The sequence below is a fragment of the Portunus trituberculatus genome, chromosome 37, assembly GCF_017591435.1.
Source record: "Portunus trituberculatus isolate SZX2019 chromosome 37, ASM1759143v1, whole genome shotgun sequence".
NCBI classification, from domain to species: Eukaryota; Metazoa; Arthropoda; class Malacostraca; order Decapoda; family Portunidae; genus Portunus; species Portunus trituberculatus.
The window spans coordinates 27,011,264-27,029,481 of NC_059291.1; the positions used below are offsets into that span (position 1 = coordinate 27,011,264).

Below are 18,218 nucleotides of genomic sequence, written 5' to 3' on the forward strand. Positions count from 1 at the left end.
GAAAGGTGAAGGTTGATATAAATAGAAGAAAAAAAAAATGATATAACCTTCTATCCATTTGTTTTTGTGTGTCTGTCAGCCTTTCTTTTCTTCTTTTTTTGCCTGTCAATCAGATCTCTTTTTTCTTTGTATGTGTGTGTGTGTGTGTGTGTGTGTGTGTGTGTGTGTGTGTGTGTGTGTGTCTCTCTCTCTCTCTCTCTCTCTCTCTCTCTCTCTCTCTCTCTCTCTCTCTCTCTCTCTCTCTCTCTCTCTCTATCTATCTCTTCCCTACCTTTTCACATATTTTCTACTAAATGCATAAACTTACAATAATGTTTAACCTCACCTGTATTACCTTTCGTCTGTCCTCAGTCTAGAAATCCCAGAGTAAAGAAAGCATTGAAGCATCCCGCCAAACAGACCAACAGGGAGTAGTGGGAGGGAGAGGGAAGGAATACTCGTGGCTTGTTCTTCAGTTTTATTTTGTAACATACATGATTTTACAATATATACACGGCAAGGGAAGTAGAGAGGGGCCACCGCGCTCACTGTAATGGCTGTAATCTGTTGACGGTGGCTGTATTACGACGGCTGGAGAGACAGAGACAGAGAGAGAGAGAGAGAGAGAGAGAGAGAGAGAGAGAGAGAGAGAGAGAGAGAGAGAGAGAGAGAGAGAGAGAGAGAGCACCATCTGGGGTTCTGATAAATTCTTTTCTCGATTCCTTCCCCACCTAGTCAAAAAAAAGGGAAAAAATAAACTTTCACTGAACCTTTCATCTTTTTTTTCCAGTCATTTTTCATCCAACAACAACATTTGACAGGGAAAAGAAGTAAATAAGTCGGGAGTGAGTGAGTGATTTCTCTTTTCCTCTTTTTTTTTTCCTCTTGTCTTTCTTTTTCTATCTGTTTTTTTCCCCTTTACTTCTTTAACTCCCTCTTTCTAATCAGTGTTTGTAGTTGGCACACACTTTTTGAAGTTTACTGAAGCAACAAGAGATCAACTTTCGCTATGCAGGTGTTTGGTAAGTAAGGAATAAATGAATAGATATCCCGCTGATCACAACACGTCCACATGTACACGACAGAAAGAAAAAAAAAATTACACACACACACACACACACACACACACACACACACACACACACACACACACACACACACACACACACACACGAAATATATGCGTACATTTACACACAGACGCACACAAATACATAAAACGTCTGGATTTGTTTATAGTCTACCTCACTCTACGGTGTTGTGTGTTTGTATGTACAGGAGCAGCACCCACCTGTTAGTCAGCTACCTGCAAGTGAGAGAGAGAGAGAGAGAGAGAGAGAGAGAGAGAGAGAGAGAGAGAGAGAGAGAGAGAGAGAGAGAGAGAGAGAGAGAGAGAGAGAGAGAGAGAGAGAGAGAGAGGGGTGCATGTGTATTTTCTTGTGTACAAATTACAAAATGTTATTATGTACATCTTAAATCGACCACTGAGCGTTTATTTAGTACACTGGATAAATCGTATATCGTAAACACCCACAACACGACCCCTCGACCACGGAACGGGTGAGAGCGAGGGGTTGAGAGAGCCTGAGTAGGACTGTTCTCCTTCTGCACCCGGGCCTCCTCCGGGAGCCGCTAACTAAAATGTAAGGACTGCCTAAGCCAAGGGACATAAGGACCGTGGGAGGGAGGAAGGGAAGGGGTATGGGAGGGAGGGAGTCTAGGGTTCTCATATATGTATATATATATATATTTATATATATATATATCTCTGGAAGCCATTATTCAACGCCTTAAACGTTAAATCTGTATGTTAAGTAAGTTGTAGTAAGTCAGCAGCGGGAAGGGTGTGGGAATACTCGGCCGCAGCGAACCACACACAAAACATCACAGGGATACATAGGATTCAAATATGGCTGCAGTATATAGCAGGTTCAGAATCTCTAAACACCGATAAATTCCTCTGAGTTTCAACATATATCAACAAACCCCGAGACACCACCGCCGAGACGTGTATCTCCCTTTCTGGTTGGCTAAGCACCGACCACTGAGTTCATTTGTTTACACGTGGCGTCACATTCCCTCGCTCCATTGCGCTCTGATCGCCTGGGCCGCAGTCACTGATAAAGTATGTTCATGGGTGGCGCCCGGTGCTGCATTCTGTAGCCAGGGCGACGTCTCCAGCAGGCAGCCAGGCGTTCCCCTTAGAAGCAGCGGGCCCACAGCAAGCACGCCGTTCCCGCCAGACCGGCAAGAAGATACACGTGGGAATCTCCGCGGGAACCTGAGGGAAGTGAACGTTTTACTATAATATCGTGGCTCAACATCCACGTGTCAAGATTTAAGGTAGTGTGAAGTTATCACGAGGCCCTAAAGGACTGCACAAACCAAAGGCGGCTGAATATAATGTCTGGAATAATGGGATTAATAATTTTACTTCTCAATCCGCCATTTTATAAACAATGAGCACTGCGAGAAGACTTTGACACGAGTACAATAGAAAAAAATAAGGAGAATAAGTTTACTTTTCCAAATAAGATAAACGTCTATAGACTATTGTACTAAAATGTCTCTATGAAGTTACAGTTTATGACGGGAAGAGTCGTGTTGCAATAAAGGGTTAGGCAAGAATTAGAGAATGTGAGGCAGAGACAGAAGAGAAGTGGGACTGACCTGAGCTGGGGCTGATGGCGGGGAGGTTGAGGCTCCGCTCTTGTTCTCTCAAGTCCAGCTCCTCACCCTCTGCAAAGTGACGCGGTGAAAGGCACAAAGATATCATACTCCGCCAGAACATCAATGACTTTCCTTACCCCCGTCAACGTTACATTTCTGATTTATTAGTTTGTTATTGTTATCATTATCATCACCGTTTTTATAATCGTATTAGTTATTTAATGATGCATCTGCTGGAAAATTTTTTATCACAGCACTGCATTATATTTATTGTTATCTTCATAATTGTTATTTAGAAAGTGCTTTTAATTAGGATACTTAATAAAAATACTATAATAGAACTAACGTAAGTGTTCATTAACTTAGGTGGTGAGGGCAAGGTCGGGCAGGGCGGGCCTCATGCAGACTAACTTAGGGTGACAAACTGAAAGGGAGGTGTGAGGAATAAAAAAAAAACAAAAAACGAGGATGGCCAGGGCAGGGAGGGAGGGATGGAGGGAAGGATGGAAGGAAGGAAGGAGACGTAGACGAGTACATGGGTGAGTAGGGCAAGAAGATAAGGGAAGACGGACAATGGAGATGCATCCATCGCAGACATGAAAAACGGGAAAGGAAATGAAAAGAAATAGAATTAACGTGAAGCAAAAATAAAGAAAAAAAGAAAATGGAAATAATGTTGCTATTAAGAAAAAAAAAATGATGGCACGTAAATAGATAAACCAAAACAAATTGGTACTCATGATTTAACATTTAATTTGTGTCACGATGAGTTTAGAAAAAGTAAGAACTTTCGCCACAGTCACTCCTAAATTTGCCATTGTTTTAGCCATCTATTGCCAGACGTTCTGTGAGGAATACACTAGGAGCCCTTTAGACTAACTCAGTGCCTTGCTCTTCTAGGTTCACAGTAGTAGTAGACCAAAGTGCATCCTGCACCACCTAACACCCACAGAGATTACATATACACGTGGACAACATCAACACACACACACACACACACACACACACACACACACACACACACACACACACACACACACACACACACACACACACACACTCTCTCTCTCTCTCACGTCATGGCTTCCTACCAGACCTACCTCCGTTTAGGTCACTCACTGCCTGTGGATTCGGTCTCTTGCGGGTTCTGTTCTCTGATCTGTCCCACACCTGGTCTGTGGCGGGGAGGGCAGAGAGCGGGTGAGCACGGGGAGGTGGGGAGGGGCGAGTCACTGCAAGGGCGGCTCAGAAATTAAAATACTGGACTCATTAGATTAACCTCAGTATTCAGTGATGAGTCTCTTGAGCGGTGCAGTGTGACTCGCAGTGAATGGAGTGAGTGCTTGTTGTTTGCGAGTGATTTTTTTTTGTTCGAGTGAGTTGGTTCAAGGGAGTGTTGGGACTGTGTGAGTGACTGATTTCAGGTAGCATCTCGTTTTAGGGATTTAGAGTGATGTAAGCAAGTGTTCTTAGCTTCTAATGATATCGAGTTTTGGTGGCGTTTATGGATCATTGAAGTCATTTTCTGGATCCTATCAAAGACTGCAATGTTCATTATACCATTTCATATGTAAAAAAAAAAAAAATGACCCGTAATTCAGCCTTTGAACCAAAAATCAAAGAAAAAAAAGATGTTGAGAAAAAAAGATAAACAGAAGATAATAAAAGCAATAGTAAAACATAATCGTAAAGATGACTAACTATACACACAGAACACAAACCAATGGAACAAATTGTCTGGTATATCGATGAGAGAAGGTCGAACAAAGACAACATCTTCAACATTGCAACAAGAATAACTGAAACAACCCAGTAGGAAGCAATGTCTGTGTGTTGTAAGGTACAGAGACAGAGAGAAGTAAAATACGCGCACGCACACACACACACACACACACACACACACACACACACACACACACACACACACACACACCGCGTAGTGTAGTGGTTAGCACGCTCGACTCACAATCGAGAGGGCCGGGTTCGAGTCCCGGTAAGCGGCGAGGCAAATGGGCAAGCCTCTTAATGTGTGGCCCCTTTTCACCTAGCAGTAAATAGGTACGGGATCTAACTCGAGGGGTTGTGGCCTCGCTTTTCCGGTGTGTGTTGTGTGTGATGTGGTCTCAGTCCTACCCGAAGATCGGTCTATGAGCTCTGAGCTCGCTCCGTAATGGAGAAGACTGGCTGGGTGACCAGTAATCGACCGAGGTGAATTACACACACACACACACACACACACACACACACACAGAGAGAGAGAGAGAGAGAGAGAGAGAGAGAGAGAGAGAGAGAGAGAGAGAGAGAGAGAGAGAGAGAGAGAGAACGCCTGACCCAATACAACAGGATGAAGTGAAGGCCTCCGATAGCGATAAGATATGTACGCTGTCTTTTCTCATGCAGTGACGTGGGAATGTGATTAGACAGGCAGTGAATTCCAAGGGCAATCTTTGGAATCTTTGTTGCAATTTCTGGAACGATAATCGAGATCCTGGTGGAATTTTACTCAAGAATCTGCCTCGTGGGTTACTGGCGTGTTGAAAGAATAAAGAAATGGATGAATAAATGAAATAGATATGTATGTATTGTGTGTGTGTGTGTGTGTGTGTGTGTGTGTGTGTGTGTGTGTGTGTGTGTGTGTGTGTGTGGTAGCAGAGTGAAACATACTGAGGCCCTGTGAAAGAATGAGACTGGGTCGACTGCTTAGTTTGTAAGGGAAGGACTAATGATAATGATAACAGGTGTGATAAAGTAAAGTTGATGATAATTTAGAGGAGGTTGTTGTTGGTGATGATAATAATAGCAGCAGTGATATTTGTATTGATAGTGATAATAGTGTTAGCATTAGTTTTGGTAGTAGTAGTCGTAGTAGTGTTACTGTTAATGGTAGTGTTGGTAGTAGTAGTAGTAGTAGTTGTTGTTGTAGTAGTAGTAGTGTTAGTAATACTAGTTTTAGTAGTTCTAGTAGTAGTAGTAATAGTAGTAGTAGTAGTAGTAGAAGTAATAGTAATGATAATAAAGATGGTAATAGTAATATTGATAATTGTAATTATGAAAATGAGAGTAATGATGCTGCTGCTGCTGCTGATAATAATAATAATAATAACAATAATGATAATAATAATAATGATAATAATAATAATAATAATAATAATAATAATAATAATAGTAATAATAATAATAATATTGATAATAATAGAAATAATAATAATAATAATATTAATAATGACAATAATAATAATAATAATAATAATAATAATAATAATAATAATAATAATGATAGTAGTAATATAGTAATGATAATGACAATAATAATAATAATAATAATAATAATAATAATAATAATAATAATAATAATAATAATAATAATAATAATAATAATAATAATAATAATAACAATAATCAAAATGATAATAATAATGATAATAATAATAATGATAATAATAATAATGATAATAATCATAATAATAGTAATAATAATAATAATAATAATAATAATAATAATAATAATAATGATAATAATAATAACAATAATAATAATAACAATAGTGATAACAATGATGATGATAATAATGATGGTAGTGATAGTGATAGTAATAACGATAATGACAAATAAAAAGAGACCTCGAAACAAAATGAACAACAACAACAATAACAACAACAACAACTAAAGAATATTCATCAACGATCGATAATAGAAATCAGGCAGCACCACACACACACACACACACACACACACACACACACACACACACACACACACACACACAACAGGGACACAGGGTGGGCGTGAACCAGGCACAGCCCCGAGATGGAAGGAGTCGGGACAAGAGGGAGCTAAGTCACCACTCACTGTTGATTTTTTCGAAGACTTCAGCCTCGGTGGTGGGCGGCGGAGGGCTAGTCGGGGGTGGGCCAGAGTCTGGGGGATGAATAAGGAAGGCAGTGTTAATGGGATAAGAGGTTAGCATGTATCTGTGTTTACTAATGGTGGTGATGGTGGTGGTGGTCATGTTGGTGGTGATGCTACTACTACTACTTCTGCTACTGCTACTGCTACTACTACCACTACTACTACTACTACTACTACTACTACTACTACTACTACTACTACTACTACTACTACTACTACTACCACCACCAGCAAAGCTCACCATACTTAAGAGCACCAACAACCTTTGAGACTCGTACCGTAAATCTTGATGGTACCGTCCGTCTCTCCTCGTGGGTTCTTGGCCACGCAGCGGTACGTTCCGAAGTCGTCCTCCTCTAGGTACCGCACCGTCAGTAACATGTGGATCTTGTAATCAGGGTTCCCCACACGGTTCTCTATACGGTACTTCACTATGGGGGGCAGGAGGAGGAGGAGGAGGAGGAGGAGGAGGAGGAGGAGAAAAACATGTGGTTAATCTGGAGTTGAGGCATTAGAGTGAGAAAGGAGAGGAAGTGGAGTAGTTTTTGAGGTGATGGTGGTAGTGGTGGTGGTGGTGGTGGTGGTGTGGAAGAATAGATGGTTTGGTTGTGCTGAAATGATTAAGTGGAGGAAGGTTCTTCGTCTGTGGAGGAGCCGCGGTGGTGGTTCACAAGAGAGAGAGAGAGAGAGAGAGAGAGAGAGAGAGAGAGAGAGAGAGAGAGAGAGAGAGAGAGAGAGAGAATATGGGAAGGATACACAAATTAACAATATATTCTACTTGACTTTCCCTTCCCGCATCTGTCTGTCTTTTTTTTCCCTCACTCATTTCCTCACTTTTCTGAATGACTCCATTTATTTATTGATTCGTGTTTCTTCCCTTTTTGCCCATCCTTCTTTCCCCCTTCGCTCCACATTCCCTTTTTGTCAGCCTCTGTAAAACTTCATTTGTTTCCCTTTCAGTAATGCTAACGTCTCTCCCATTACCTCACAGTCCTTCGTTCCATTATTTTCCTTTTTTTCCCCTCTTTATCTCTCGCTGTCCCCTTCCATCCCTCTTTCCCTCCCTCGACTCCTCCTTTTCTTAGGCTTCTTTCCGGCTCATTCCTTTGTTTCCCATTTTTATGTCCTTTATATATATATATTTTTTTTTTTGCTTTCTTTCTTCATTCCACCTTTACCTTCTGGTCTTGCTGTCTCCATATCTCTCACTTTTCTTCCTCGTCTCGTATTTATTTTCTGATCATCTCATTCGTTCTTGTCGCCGCTCTGCACTTGACTATTTTTCTTTCCCTAATTCTTTTTCGTTTACCTAATTCTTTCCTCTTCTCTTCTCATTTTCTTGTGACTTTTACTTAGTTCCTCCCACTTCAATTCCATTCCCATTTTCTTTACATGTGTTTTGCTTTTAATCATTCTTATACATCACTAGTCTCTTTTTTTTTTTCTTGCTCATTTTCTTTTCAATACGAGTGCTATTAGTGTCTATTCAAATCTTCTTTTTCCATTTTTTTCCATTTCTTTCTTCCCATTCCTTCTTCATTCATCTCTTCAACTTCTCTCCTCTCATTTTTCTCATTGCATCTATTCATTTCCTCTATTTATCCTCCTAGTTTATATCCTCTTCTATCTTCGTGCATCTCTCCCCTTACTTCGCCTCCCTCTTTCTTCTTTACATTTATCCATTTCTTTCTTTTGTTTACCTTCCATTTCTATCTTCTTTCATGCATCCTTTTACTACTCATCTTTTCTCAACGCTTCTTTCTCTTTTCAATGCTCCTAATTTTAACTTCTTCCTCTCTTTACTTATTTTTTTTTTCTTCATTGCATCTATCCCATCCCCACTTTCTGTCTTCCTTCATTTCAATCCTATCCATTTTCATTGCATCTATCCCTCCCTTCATCCTGTTCTCATAATTCCCACCCTTTTTCCTTCCCCATATATCTCTTACACCGTTCGTCTCTCCTCGCATATTGCATTCATTCCTCTCCCAGTTCTCTCACTCGGTCCCTTACTGGAATCGTATATCATGTTTCCGTCTCCTCGTGTCCAGTAGTTGAGTGAGGTCGGGTGAGCCTCTGTGAAGCACTCCAGCACCACTGTCTTGCCTCTATTCGCTCCGATCAGCTGGTGAGGTATCCACAGCATAGGCGGAACTGTGGAGGTGAGGACAGAGTGAGTGAGTGAGTGAATGAGTGGGTGATAGTGGGTATGTTGTGTTTTTTGCGGGTTGATATTGGTGCTTGGCGCTGTTTGGAGAGGAAGCAATCGTGTTTGGTTAGTTGGTTTTTGCTATGTTAGTTGGTTAGCCCTGCGCATGTTGTCGTGTTAAGGGAATCGAGACTTCAAAGGTGACGCACAGACAAGCTAGCTAATGGTGAAATATTAAACAGGTCGGACGACTCCATGATTTCAGTGACTGCCTGAGCAATTAACAGACTTATTGACTGACTGAATGACTGGCTGACTGCTCGGTAGACTGAATGAATGACTGACTGACTGATTAACAGGATGACTGATCTACAAGCTTGGTAACTTCCTGAATGATCAAGTAACTGACTGACTGACTGTATGACTGACTGTAAACTGGCTGAATGACTGACTGACGGACTACCAAACTGAATGACTGACTGACTGAGAGATCGAGATACCAAATGACTAACACACACACACACACACACACACACACACACACACACACACACACTCTTAACAATACCACTCACAATCTACGCTGACGAGGATCCGCTTGCTGACGGTGGGCGGGTGTCCGTTGGAGGCGATGCACAGGTAGGCGCCCATGTCCATCCTGTTGACCTTACTGAGACGCAGCACCTCCCCCTGGTACTCCAACACTGCAAGGAAAACGGGACGAGAGTTGCTGAGGCTTTGGTCTCTCCAGGTAACTGTTTTCAAAGGCCACCGATGATTCGCTGGTTTTCAAGAGAGAGAGAGAGAGAGAGAGAGAGAGAGAGAGAGAGAGAGAGAGACTTACTACGTATCACCACCACTACCACCAGCCACCATACAGTAAGCAACAACAGCTAACACACACACACACACACACACACACACACACACACACACACACACACACACACATAAAGTCCATCTATTTTTATACTTATTTTTTCTGTCGAAGGTTTCTAGTCAATATGGTGGACAAATCACACCGTTTGTCCGTCTGTATTTATTCCCGGCTTATCTCGCTTCTTCTCCTTCTCTCCGTCCACCATCATTACGGATTGAAGGGAGGGAGACACGGAGAGGAGAGGAGGAGGAAAGATGGGAAAAGGGAGCGGGGAGATGGAACAGAAAAAAAAAAATTGGGAGGAAGAAGAAAAAAAAAACGTAAATACATATAATCAAACGATAATACAGTGGGGAGTGAAAAATGGCAACAAACGAGGAGAAAGAGGAGGAGGAAGAGGAGGGGAAGGGGGAGAGGAAGGGAGAGCAAAAGAGAGGGAGATAGGGAGGGAAAACCAGCCCCTCACCCTCCACCTCCTGTCTGCCTCCTTCCAATATATTCCCTTTTGTCAGCCATAATGTGGATTCCGGGGCAGGAGCAACTCGGGTGGCGTACAATGAAGGTTTGCAGGAGCGCCTCGTCACCCGAAGCCGCCGCCAGGTCCCCGGGTGGCCAGGAAACCGCAACAGTATCATGCAGACTCTTGCGCGACCGCCCTCGTGAAGAGTGGCGGAGCTCAGGAAATTACGGTGCTCGCTCATCTGGCAACACTGTCGGAAATTGCCGTCTTTTGGGTCACTCATTTGTTACGGCCGACGGAGGAGAGTGAGGAGGAGGTAGTGGTGGTGGTGGTGAATCTGAGGGGAGGCGAGGGGGGCGTGTTACGGGTGTGTAAAGGGGCGGTAATGGGCGTGGGAGGCCGTGGGTCGCTCTAACACCTCCTTGATTTGGGGAGACACTATTTATTTCCTAGCCGCTGCTGTGTGTGTGTGTGTGTGTGTGTGTGTGTGTGTGTGTGTGTGTGTGTGTGTGTGTGTGTTATGGGGTAAGGGCAGTGGGTAGTATTCTTAAACGCTTTTCCTTATCACGACAATTTTTCTAAAGTCACAGCGATTAGAAGTGTGATTTCTATGGATTGTTTTAGCGTATTGACAATGAAGAATCCTTGCTTAACTTCCAAAATCATGAACAAAACCTTGAAAACTTTAATTATTTCTGCTAGATAAGTTGTGTGCGTCGAGAGAGAGAGAGAGAGAGAGAGAGAGAGAGAGAGAGAGAGAGAGAGAGAGATAAAACCCAAAATAGAAAAGAGAAAAAAAAAATAGAACAGAAAACCAAGCACAGAAGACAGAGAAAAATACACGAAATAAAAAAAAAAAGACAAAACCCGTCCCGCGGAAAAAAAAAAAAAAAGTTTAGAGAGCAACCTGCTATAAAGAAAACGGGAGGTGAGGCGCGAGAGAAGGTGAGAGATGGGGTGACTGCGCCATCCATCACCATCGCGGCAGCGGGGCGAGGCAAGGCAGGCACCGCGCCCTGGACCGCCCGTCAAATTAAAGGCTTTCATCACGAGGCGGACCATTATTTTCCGATCTGTTGGCCCGGAGCGATGAGCGGGGTTAAGGTGGCCCCGGGGAGTGGTGATTACATGTCCGGGGTGGCTGCTGCTGGCCAGACGAGAGAGAGAGAGAGAGAGAGAGAGAGAGAGAGAGAGAGAGAGAGAGAGAGAGAGATGATTAAGAAAAGTCAGCAAAGAGATAGATATATAAACTGATTAATCTAAATGAACAGGTGGAAAAAAATAGATTAAGAAAGAAAACTGATTTTATGCCACGAAATAGAAAAAAATAGTAAAAAAGGAAAATATTCCCCCCAAAACAAAAAAAGAACAAAAAACAAACGGAGAAATGCAAAAAAAAAAATAAATAAATAAATGGCGAGGAAATAAGAAAAAAAACCAGATAGGCGAAAGATAACAAATACTTAACAATGCAAATCATTCAACTAAAGAAAAAAAAAACTAAAACAAGAAAACCCATAAAAAAAACAGAAAGAGAAAGAGAAAGAGAGAAAAGACTCAGACACATTAGAATAAGAAAAGACAGAAATATGTGAAAAAAAAGAAAACAAAACCCGTAGACAGGCGAAAGACAGCCAACCACCAAACCGGATGAACACAAACCAGACCAGAGACAGACAACTCAATATAGACTGACGCATCTCTCTGGTTCTCTCTTCTCGGATTGGAAATATAATTAGCAGATTACTTATTGACGAAGGAGAGGCGGTGTCGAATTTAACTTGTAATCTGTGTGTAATCTGCTGTGAGAACCTCGAGTTGCATGAAGGCCGGGGCTGTGCAGTTGTTAGATCTCTCTCTCTCTCTCTCTCTCTCTCTCTCTCTCTCTCTCTCTCTCTCTCAGAAAAGATGTAGTTAGAAAACAGCGGAAGATTTCCTTTTTGCTTTTCTTTTCATTCCTTCCTTTTTCTTCGCCTCATTTTTTTCTGTCTTTTTATTTTCTTCTCCCTGATAACTATGAATATTACATGATTCCTAATAGTAACAAGAAGTACAACAATAACTACAACAACAACAACAACTACAACAACAACAACAACAACAAGAACAACACACACACACACACACACACACACACACACACACACACACACACACACACACACACACACACACACACACACACACACACACACACGCTCTCCAGTCATGCTGCTTGTGGCGTTAAACTGAGCACGGTAATTAATCAGGTGAGGATGGTTGCCAGGCAGGAAGGAGACTCATTAGTGGCGGGGCAAAGGTCTCATTGGCGCTCATATTGTCATGAAGTGGCGCCCTCAGAGGTGGAGAGGTGGTGGTGGTGGTGATGGTGGTGATTGCATTGGTAGTTGTTGTTGTTGTTGTTTTATTGTTACTACTACTACTACTACTACTACTACTACTACTACTACTACTACTACTACTACTACTACTACTACTTCTACTACTACTACTACTTCTACTACTACTACTACTACTACTGCTACTATACTACAACAACAAAATAAAAAGAAGAAAAAAAAGATTAAAAGAAGAAACTCATCTATTTACACATTTGCGCAGCACTATCCTCCGCACACCTTTACTCAGTGCACCTCAGCGTGTCCTTGTTTGGTGTGCGCGATACATGGTAATGAGCGCTTAACAGATACAATACCACCACTCTCCTAACACACACTGGAACGCTACCTGAGAGAACAACTGTATTAAGAGTGACAATTAAATCCGGCTCGCCCAATGGTTCACACGGGGATAAACTGCCGGGAGAGAGCTTAAGGCCGGTGATCTTTCCTTAATTACCTAGATAATGGCTGTATCGGTGGTCGTTACCTGTCCGCTAATTACCACGCAGGTGATGGAGAGCAGCGGGGAGTCGGCGAGGTGTACTGAGGTGTAATAAGAAAGATGGTGCGTGTGATTGGGTCAGGTTAAGGGTGCGGTGTGTGATTGCCTCTCATGTGACGTGCCAACGGGAAAGAAAGATGTGGGTAAGATTTCTGTCGTGTATCTTCCTTTCTTCTTTTGTTTTTCTTTGTGACTCCCATGCATCTTCTACCACCGCCACCACTATCTAGCCATTAACACGTCCTCTACTCCAACCAGCATCACTATCATATCTATCCTATCACTACCAAAACCTGCTTCATCCCACCACTATTACCACCATCACTACCATACAGCATTAACAACCTCTACTCCTATCAGTATCACTATCATATCCATCATATCACTACCAAAACCTACTTCAACCCACCAGTATTACCATCACCACCACCACCATCATCACCACCATCACCACCACCAACACCAACATTATGTAATTCATCACCTGAACCATAATGACCACAATCAGTTAATTTCTTACAGGGCATCTAGCATCATCATTCTATCCATCACTACCAAGATCAAGCTCAACCCACGACCACTGCTGTTCATCACCATTTTCTCAACATCAATCACCTTCATGATATAACTCATACTGCCTACATCACTTATGAGTTATGTATCGCTCAAGAACAGCGCGGCATCGAAACAACGCTTCGAAACAGTGAACCGAAGCAACGCCATCCAAAGTCTCCAGTCAGTCCCGTCGGGTTAGTCATAAGGCGCGTGTGTGAGTGTAGTACTGTGTTACCGCGATCCTTTATTTGTGGCCAAGGTGGAACGAGACTGTCTAAGGCCTACACGGGTCTTTTCCATAACTTCCCAGCAAGATGACTAAGTAAGTAGTGCGTATTGTTTCAGTGTGAATTGCCTGATCATAATGAAATGTCTGGTGAATGTCGCCATCACAGAGAGGAAAGTATTGTTGCCAGACTTTCATACGTATTTCCATTATGTTCCACAGGTTTTATATATTATGGTATTAGGTGTTGAACCTCTTGTTACCTTGATTGAAATTAGCGATGAAAATGGGAAGCGTGAAGGTCAGGTGCGAAAGTATGCGTGAGAGGTAGTGATGGTGGCGGGGGGTGGCAAGGCAGTGCACCATCATGCCTCAGCCACGTGTATGTAATAAAGACGTTGGTGTTAAGAAGGCTAGATACGTACACTCCACATGATTTGCTGTGAGGGTAGAGGGTAGCTGGATGTCTAACAGGTCAGAGGCAAGAGAAAACACATGTTAAATGAGTTGCCATACCGGACGCAGGTGCTGAGTTCCCTCCAAGCTTACCCGCTGCTGGTATGGCCACAGTCCACTTACTGTTTGCTCTTGCCTCTGACCGGCTAAGCATCCCGCTACCCTCTACCCTCCCAGCGAGTCGCGTGTAGTGTGACCGTATCCTTATCTTTACTTGGGTTCCTTGGGTTGTATTTACTGGCAATGCTTTCCTGTGGGCATTTCCTCAGCCGTGTTTAGAAAGTTTCCATGGAACTTAGTCAAGGAATTCCATAGGAGTAATAACTTCCATAGTTAAAAATTTTTGTTTTGTTTTTTTTGTTACGCGGATGTTTATGTACGTCAGCTTTCAGTGATGTGCATTACATGACGCTTGAGAGTAAAATGTGCTCTGCCTTGTAGTTATTACACGTCATTACAGGTTAAAAGCGTGTATTTTCCTCGTGTTAATTATGAAGGTTCTACCAGGAAAGAAATATGAACAAGCATCACTGCCTCACTTCAGCAAATTCGCCATTCCAGGTACTCAAAAGACCATAATACTTACCTCATTCTCCACTCCATTTTGTATCGTAGCATTGTACACAAATCTGACCACTTAGCTCACCACCAACTATGAACCACACCAGTACCCTTCCTTACACACACACACACACACACACACACACACACACACACACACACACACACACACACACACACACACACACTGGCGAATCTTCATTACCTCATCCACTTTATTCTGTACTTCCCTTGCTGTCTTTCATCACACTTCTCCCTCCCCCTCCCGTGAATTCCCCAATTTCCCTTAATCCCAAATACTTCCATCCCCCCAACTCTTCCACTAACACCCTTTCCACAGACGCCACACCCAAACTCCCCCATCCTCCCACCTCATCCATATCTGCACTCCCATCACTTCCTTTCCCAAACTTGAGGTAAAAGAAAAAGAAAAAGATACATGTTCTCCAGGGTTTGAATTTTAAAGAGATACCTTGTCACCAGCGGGAAGAACAACACAAGCAATTAAAAAGACAAAAAGAAAATATGTGATGGGAATTTTTATGCCTGCGGGTCTCTCTCATGTATTTGTATTGCGTCAAAGGGAATTTAATGCATCATGTTAACAAGAGAGGTGTAAAATCAGCCCTTAGTATTACAGAAAGGGTTTTAGAAGCAGCAGGGTTAGAATTCGAGCGAAGGAAGCTGTTTTACATCCCCTGAAGCGATATCTATAAAAAAATGAACGCAACCTAGGCACCCCTGCTCTCCCATTTTCCGTTTCCCGTTAAAGAAAATGGAGTGTTAGGGCGGAGAGGGGTTAGATTTTAGGGTAGACTTTTATATCTCCTTTTTTTATTGTACCGCTATTCCACGCTATATTTTCCCGCCTTTTACCAGTAGTTTGGGTTATATTACATTGTTACACGTCTGCCTCTGTATTAGTTGTGTTTGAATATTGGTGTGTGTGTGTGTGTGTGTGTGTGTGTGTGTGTGTGTGTGTGTGTGTGTGTGTGTGTGTAGGGGGATTCTTGTTGCATTGTTTTGTTTTGGTTTCTCTCTCTCTCTCTCTCTCTCTCTCTCTCTCTCTCTCTCTCTCTCTCTCTCTCTCTCTCTCTCTCTCTCTCTCTCTGTGTGTGTGTGTGTGTCGAAAACCACTTTATCGCCAGAAACGTTAGAAGAATGACAATCCGGTAACATACAATCATCATCAAATCTCGTAGTCTCTTCGTACCTCTCGCATACGCTTTTTTGGAAGGTATGTAACTTACAGACCACGGATACAAGTCCCATGCACGAAAAAAAAGTCGCATTAAATAAAAAGAGCATAGCCTAAATCTTACCAGGATCCCTAATTTTGTGTATTCTTTAACTAGGCCTTTGGTTTTATCCTATTGGAGGTTTTGGAAGGACTTGAATTCCTGTAACGATTGAAGCTGCCGTGAGAGTACTATACCATGCATCTCTCTCTCTAGATAATTGGTGTGTAGAGTTTATATCGTCTGCGTGAACCTGTTGTGAATATCGATAACTTGCACAGTCATTAATTAGACAAAGGCTCTTTTCTCCTAAGTGCCTTGAAAGTTGGCGTAAAAGATTACCCTCCAAGTATAACCTACATTGCCCTTTTATCATTGTATCAGATAAGATTCACAGACCCAAGGACTCGTGTGATGTTTAACCTCTTCAGTATCATGACACGTTTTGATATTTATTCTGCTTACTATTCAGTGGTTTTGTACAGCTTCTGGGTCTTATGTAAGGATTAAAACAGTGAAGGTTCTGACCACTAATTTTCTGTCCTCTATAGATCCTTCCTAATGTAATTAAAATCGTCTAGTCATAACCAAAACTCGTGTTAAAAATGTGTCAGTACTGAAGGGGTTAATGAGCACATGCAAACAGGTGTGACCTTCAGAAAAGACGTGGCTGCTCACGAACATCCTCTCATCAATGCGGTTCAGGTCTATTTATTCCTCCCAAGCGTTGAATATGAGGAATTTCAAGTTAATTTGCCATTTAGGTGAAAACTACGTCATGTGCATTTTTCTCTGAGCTTTTCTTGCAGACTCAAGCTTTAAAAATTCCTATTGAGACAACGGTAAAAGTTTCCCCCTCAAAGTGAAGTGCATGAGAAAAAAAAAAGAACATGCATGATAGCTCAAGTTGCTTCCAATCTGCGTTCCTTTCCTCCACCTTCACTTCTCCGGAAGCCTCGTTCCTCTCACCTTGAGCCTCCAGCCTCCGCCCCTCAGACCTCCCGAAGCCACGAGCGTCACCCGGGAAACACAACTGAATCTTAACTCAAAAACGCAATTGGCCGGCGCTGCTATAAATAGTGTTTCTTGTCGTGGCCTTTCAGCGTGCATGGGGAGGCGGGGGACGAGGGCTGAGGCATAAATTCTCGCGTCCTCGAGGCCACCGCCGGCCACTCCCCCGAAGAACTAAAGCAATGCTCCATTAAGTAAAAGTTTCCATACAAAGAACGCCATGATGGAAGCAGGATATAACCCCCTCCCGACCAGGCTACAATGGCCCCTCAAATCACTGGCAATAAAAGCTATAATGGCCTGCATGTCGAGTTGTGGACGCCGCCTCCGCCGCCACGACCACCACCACCACCACTACTACTACTGCTGCTGCTGCTGCTGCTGCTACCGCTGCCAGATGCACGATCAATACCCCCCCTCCCCCTCGTTCTCTCCCTCCTCCTCTCCTGCTCCCCCGCTAATGCTCTCTTAAATTTATTTGAAATTCGAGTGACTATTAGAACGAGGGCAATAATAGGGGGTTGTAAAAGGGTTAGGGGTTGAAGGGGATGAGGAAGAGTAAGAGGAGGAAGGGGCGCGGTATGGGCACAGGGTTGAGAGGCCGAAGGGAACACAGGAAGGGAAGGCGTGCATTTTTCGGTTGTTATTGTTGCAAGTACTGTATCTATGCATTTTTCACCGTCGTTAATATCTCGTGCATTGCCAAGGGTGTATGCTAATGTCCCCCTCCCCTCTGCGTAACAAGTGGCGGCGTTAGCAACAGTAGTTTAGCAATACCAGTAAGCAGGAAGAGCTCAAAGGTAGCAAGCTAGCGGGAAGAGCTTCAGGGTGTGCGGGTGTTTAGCGGGATCGGCCGAGTCTCGCTGATTTAGAGGAACGATTCAGTATGGATACCTTGCAAAATGCGGAGAGTTCAGAGAGGGTGACTGGGTGAAGCGAGATGCTGTTGCTTGACAAAGACGGAGATTTCATGACCAACACAACGTGGACTCAGGGACACAACTTACTTATGCGCAGCTTTGGGTCATGTTGAGATATTAGTACTTGGTGGAAATTATTTATGTGCAGTGGAAATAATTCTCGATTCTTTTGTTTTTTTTACAATATGAAATCAGTAATGTTTGTGGTTAGGATAAATTAGGTTAGGTTAGTAGGTAGGTAAGGCTGTTATTCCTTTTGTCACCACCACCACCACCACCACTAACAATAACCACCATAATTACCACTAGTATAACCACTC

The 18,218-nt window shown here is 42.8% G+C and overlaps 2 protein-coding genes across 12 annotated transcripts in view; one reads left to right on the forward strand and one right to left on the reverse strand.

The window, feature by feature from the left end:
- Nucleotides 1-444: 444 nt before the first annotated feature.
- LOC123514081 (lachesin-like) overlaps nucleotides 445-18,218 on the reverse strand; it is a 224,417-nt gene continuing 206,643 nt past the window's right edge. For 5 of the 6 annotated variants that reach the window (XM_045271682.1, XM_045271684.1, XM_045271683.1 and 2 more), the window contains exons 6-12: nucleotides 9,284-9,412; nucleotides 8,573-8,713; nucleotides 6,838-6,990; nucleotides 6,500-6,568; nucleotides 3,750-3,824; nucleotides 2,650-2,718; nucleotides 445-2,260 (exon numbers count right to left, since the gene is read on the reverse strand). In XM_045271682.1, coding sequence (XP_045127617.1) covers nucleotides 2,181-2,260; nucleotides 2,650-2,718; nucleotides 3,750-3,824; nucleotides 6,500-6,568; nucleotides 6,838-6,990; nucleotides 8,573-8,713; nucleotides 9,284-9,412 — 716 coding nt within the window. In that variant the 3' untranslated portion in view covers nucleotides 445-2,180. The remainder of the gene's footprint in view (nucleotides 2,261-2,649; nucleotides 2,719-3,749; nucleotides 3,825-6,499; nucleotides 6,569-6,837; nucleotides 6,991-8,572; nucleotides 8,714-9,283; nucleotides 9,413-18,218) is intronic. The other variant, XM_045271688.1, reaches the window with a different exon arrangement.
- The window catches only part of LOC123514083 (carbohydrate sulfotransferase 11-like), a 273,163-nt gene continuing 268,549 nt past the window's right edge, over nucleotides 13,605-18,218 (forward strand). For 4 of the 6 annotated variants that reach the window (XM_045271692.1, XM_045271697.1, XM_045271694.1 and 1 more), the window contains exon 1: nucleotides 13,605-13,808. The gene's annotated coding sequence lies outside the window, so the exon portion shown is untranslated. The remainder of the gene's footprint in view (nucleotides 13,809-18,218) is intronic. The other 2 variants (XM_045271689.1, XM_045271690.1) reach the window with 1 other exon arrangement.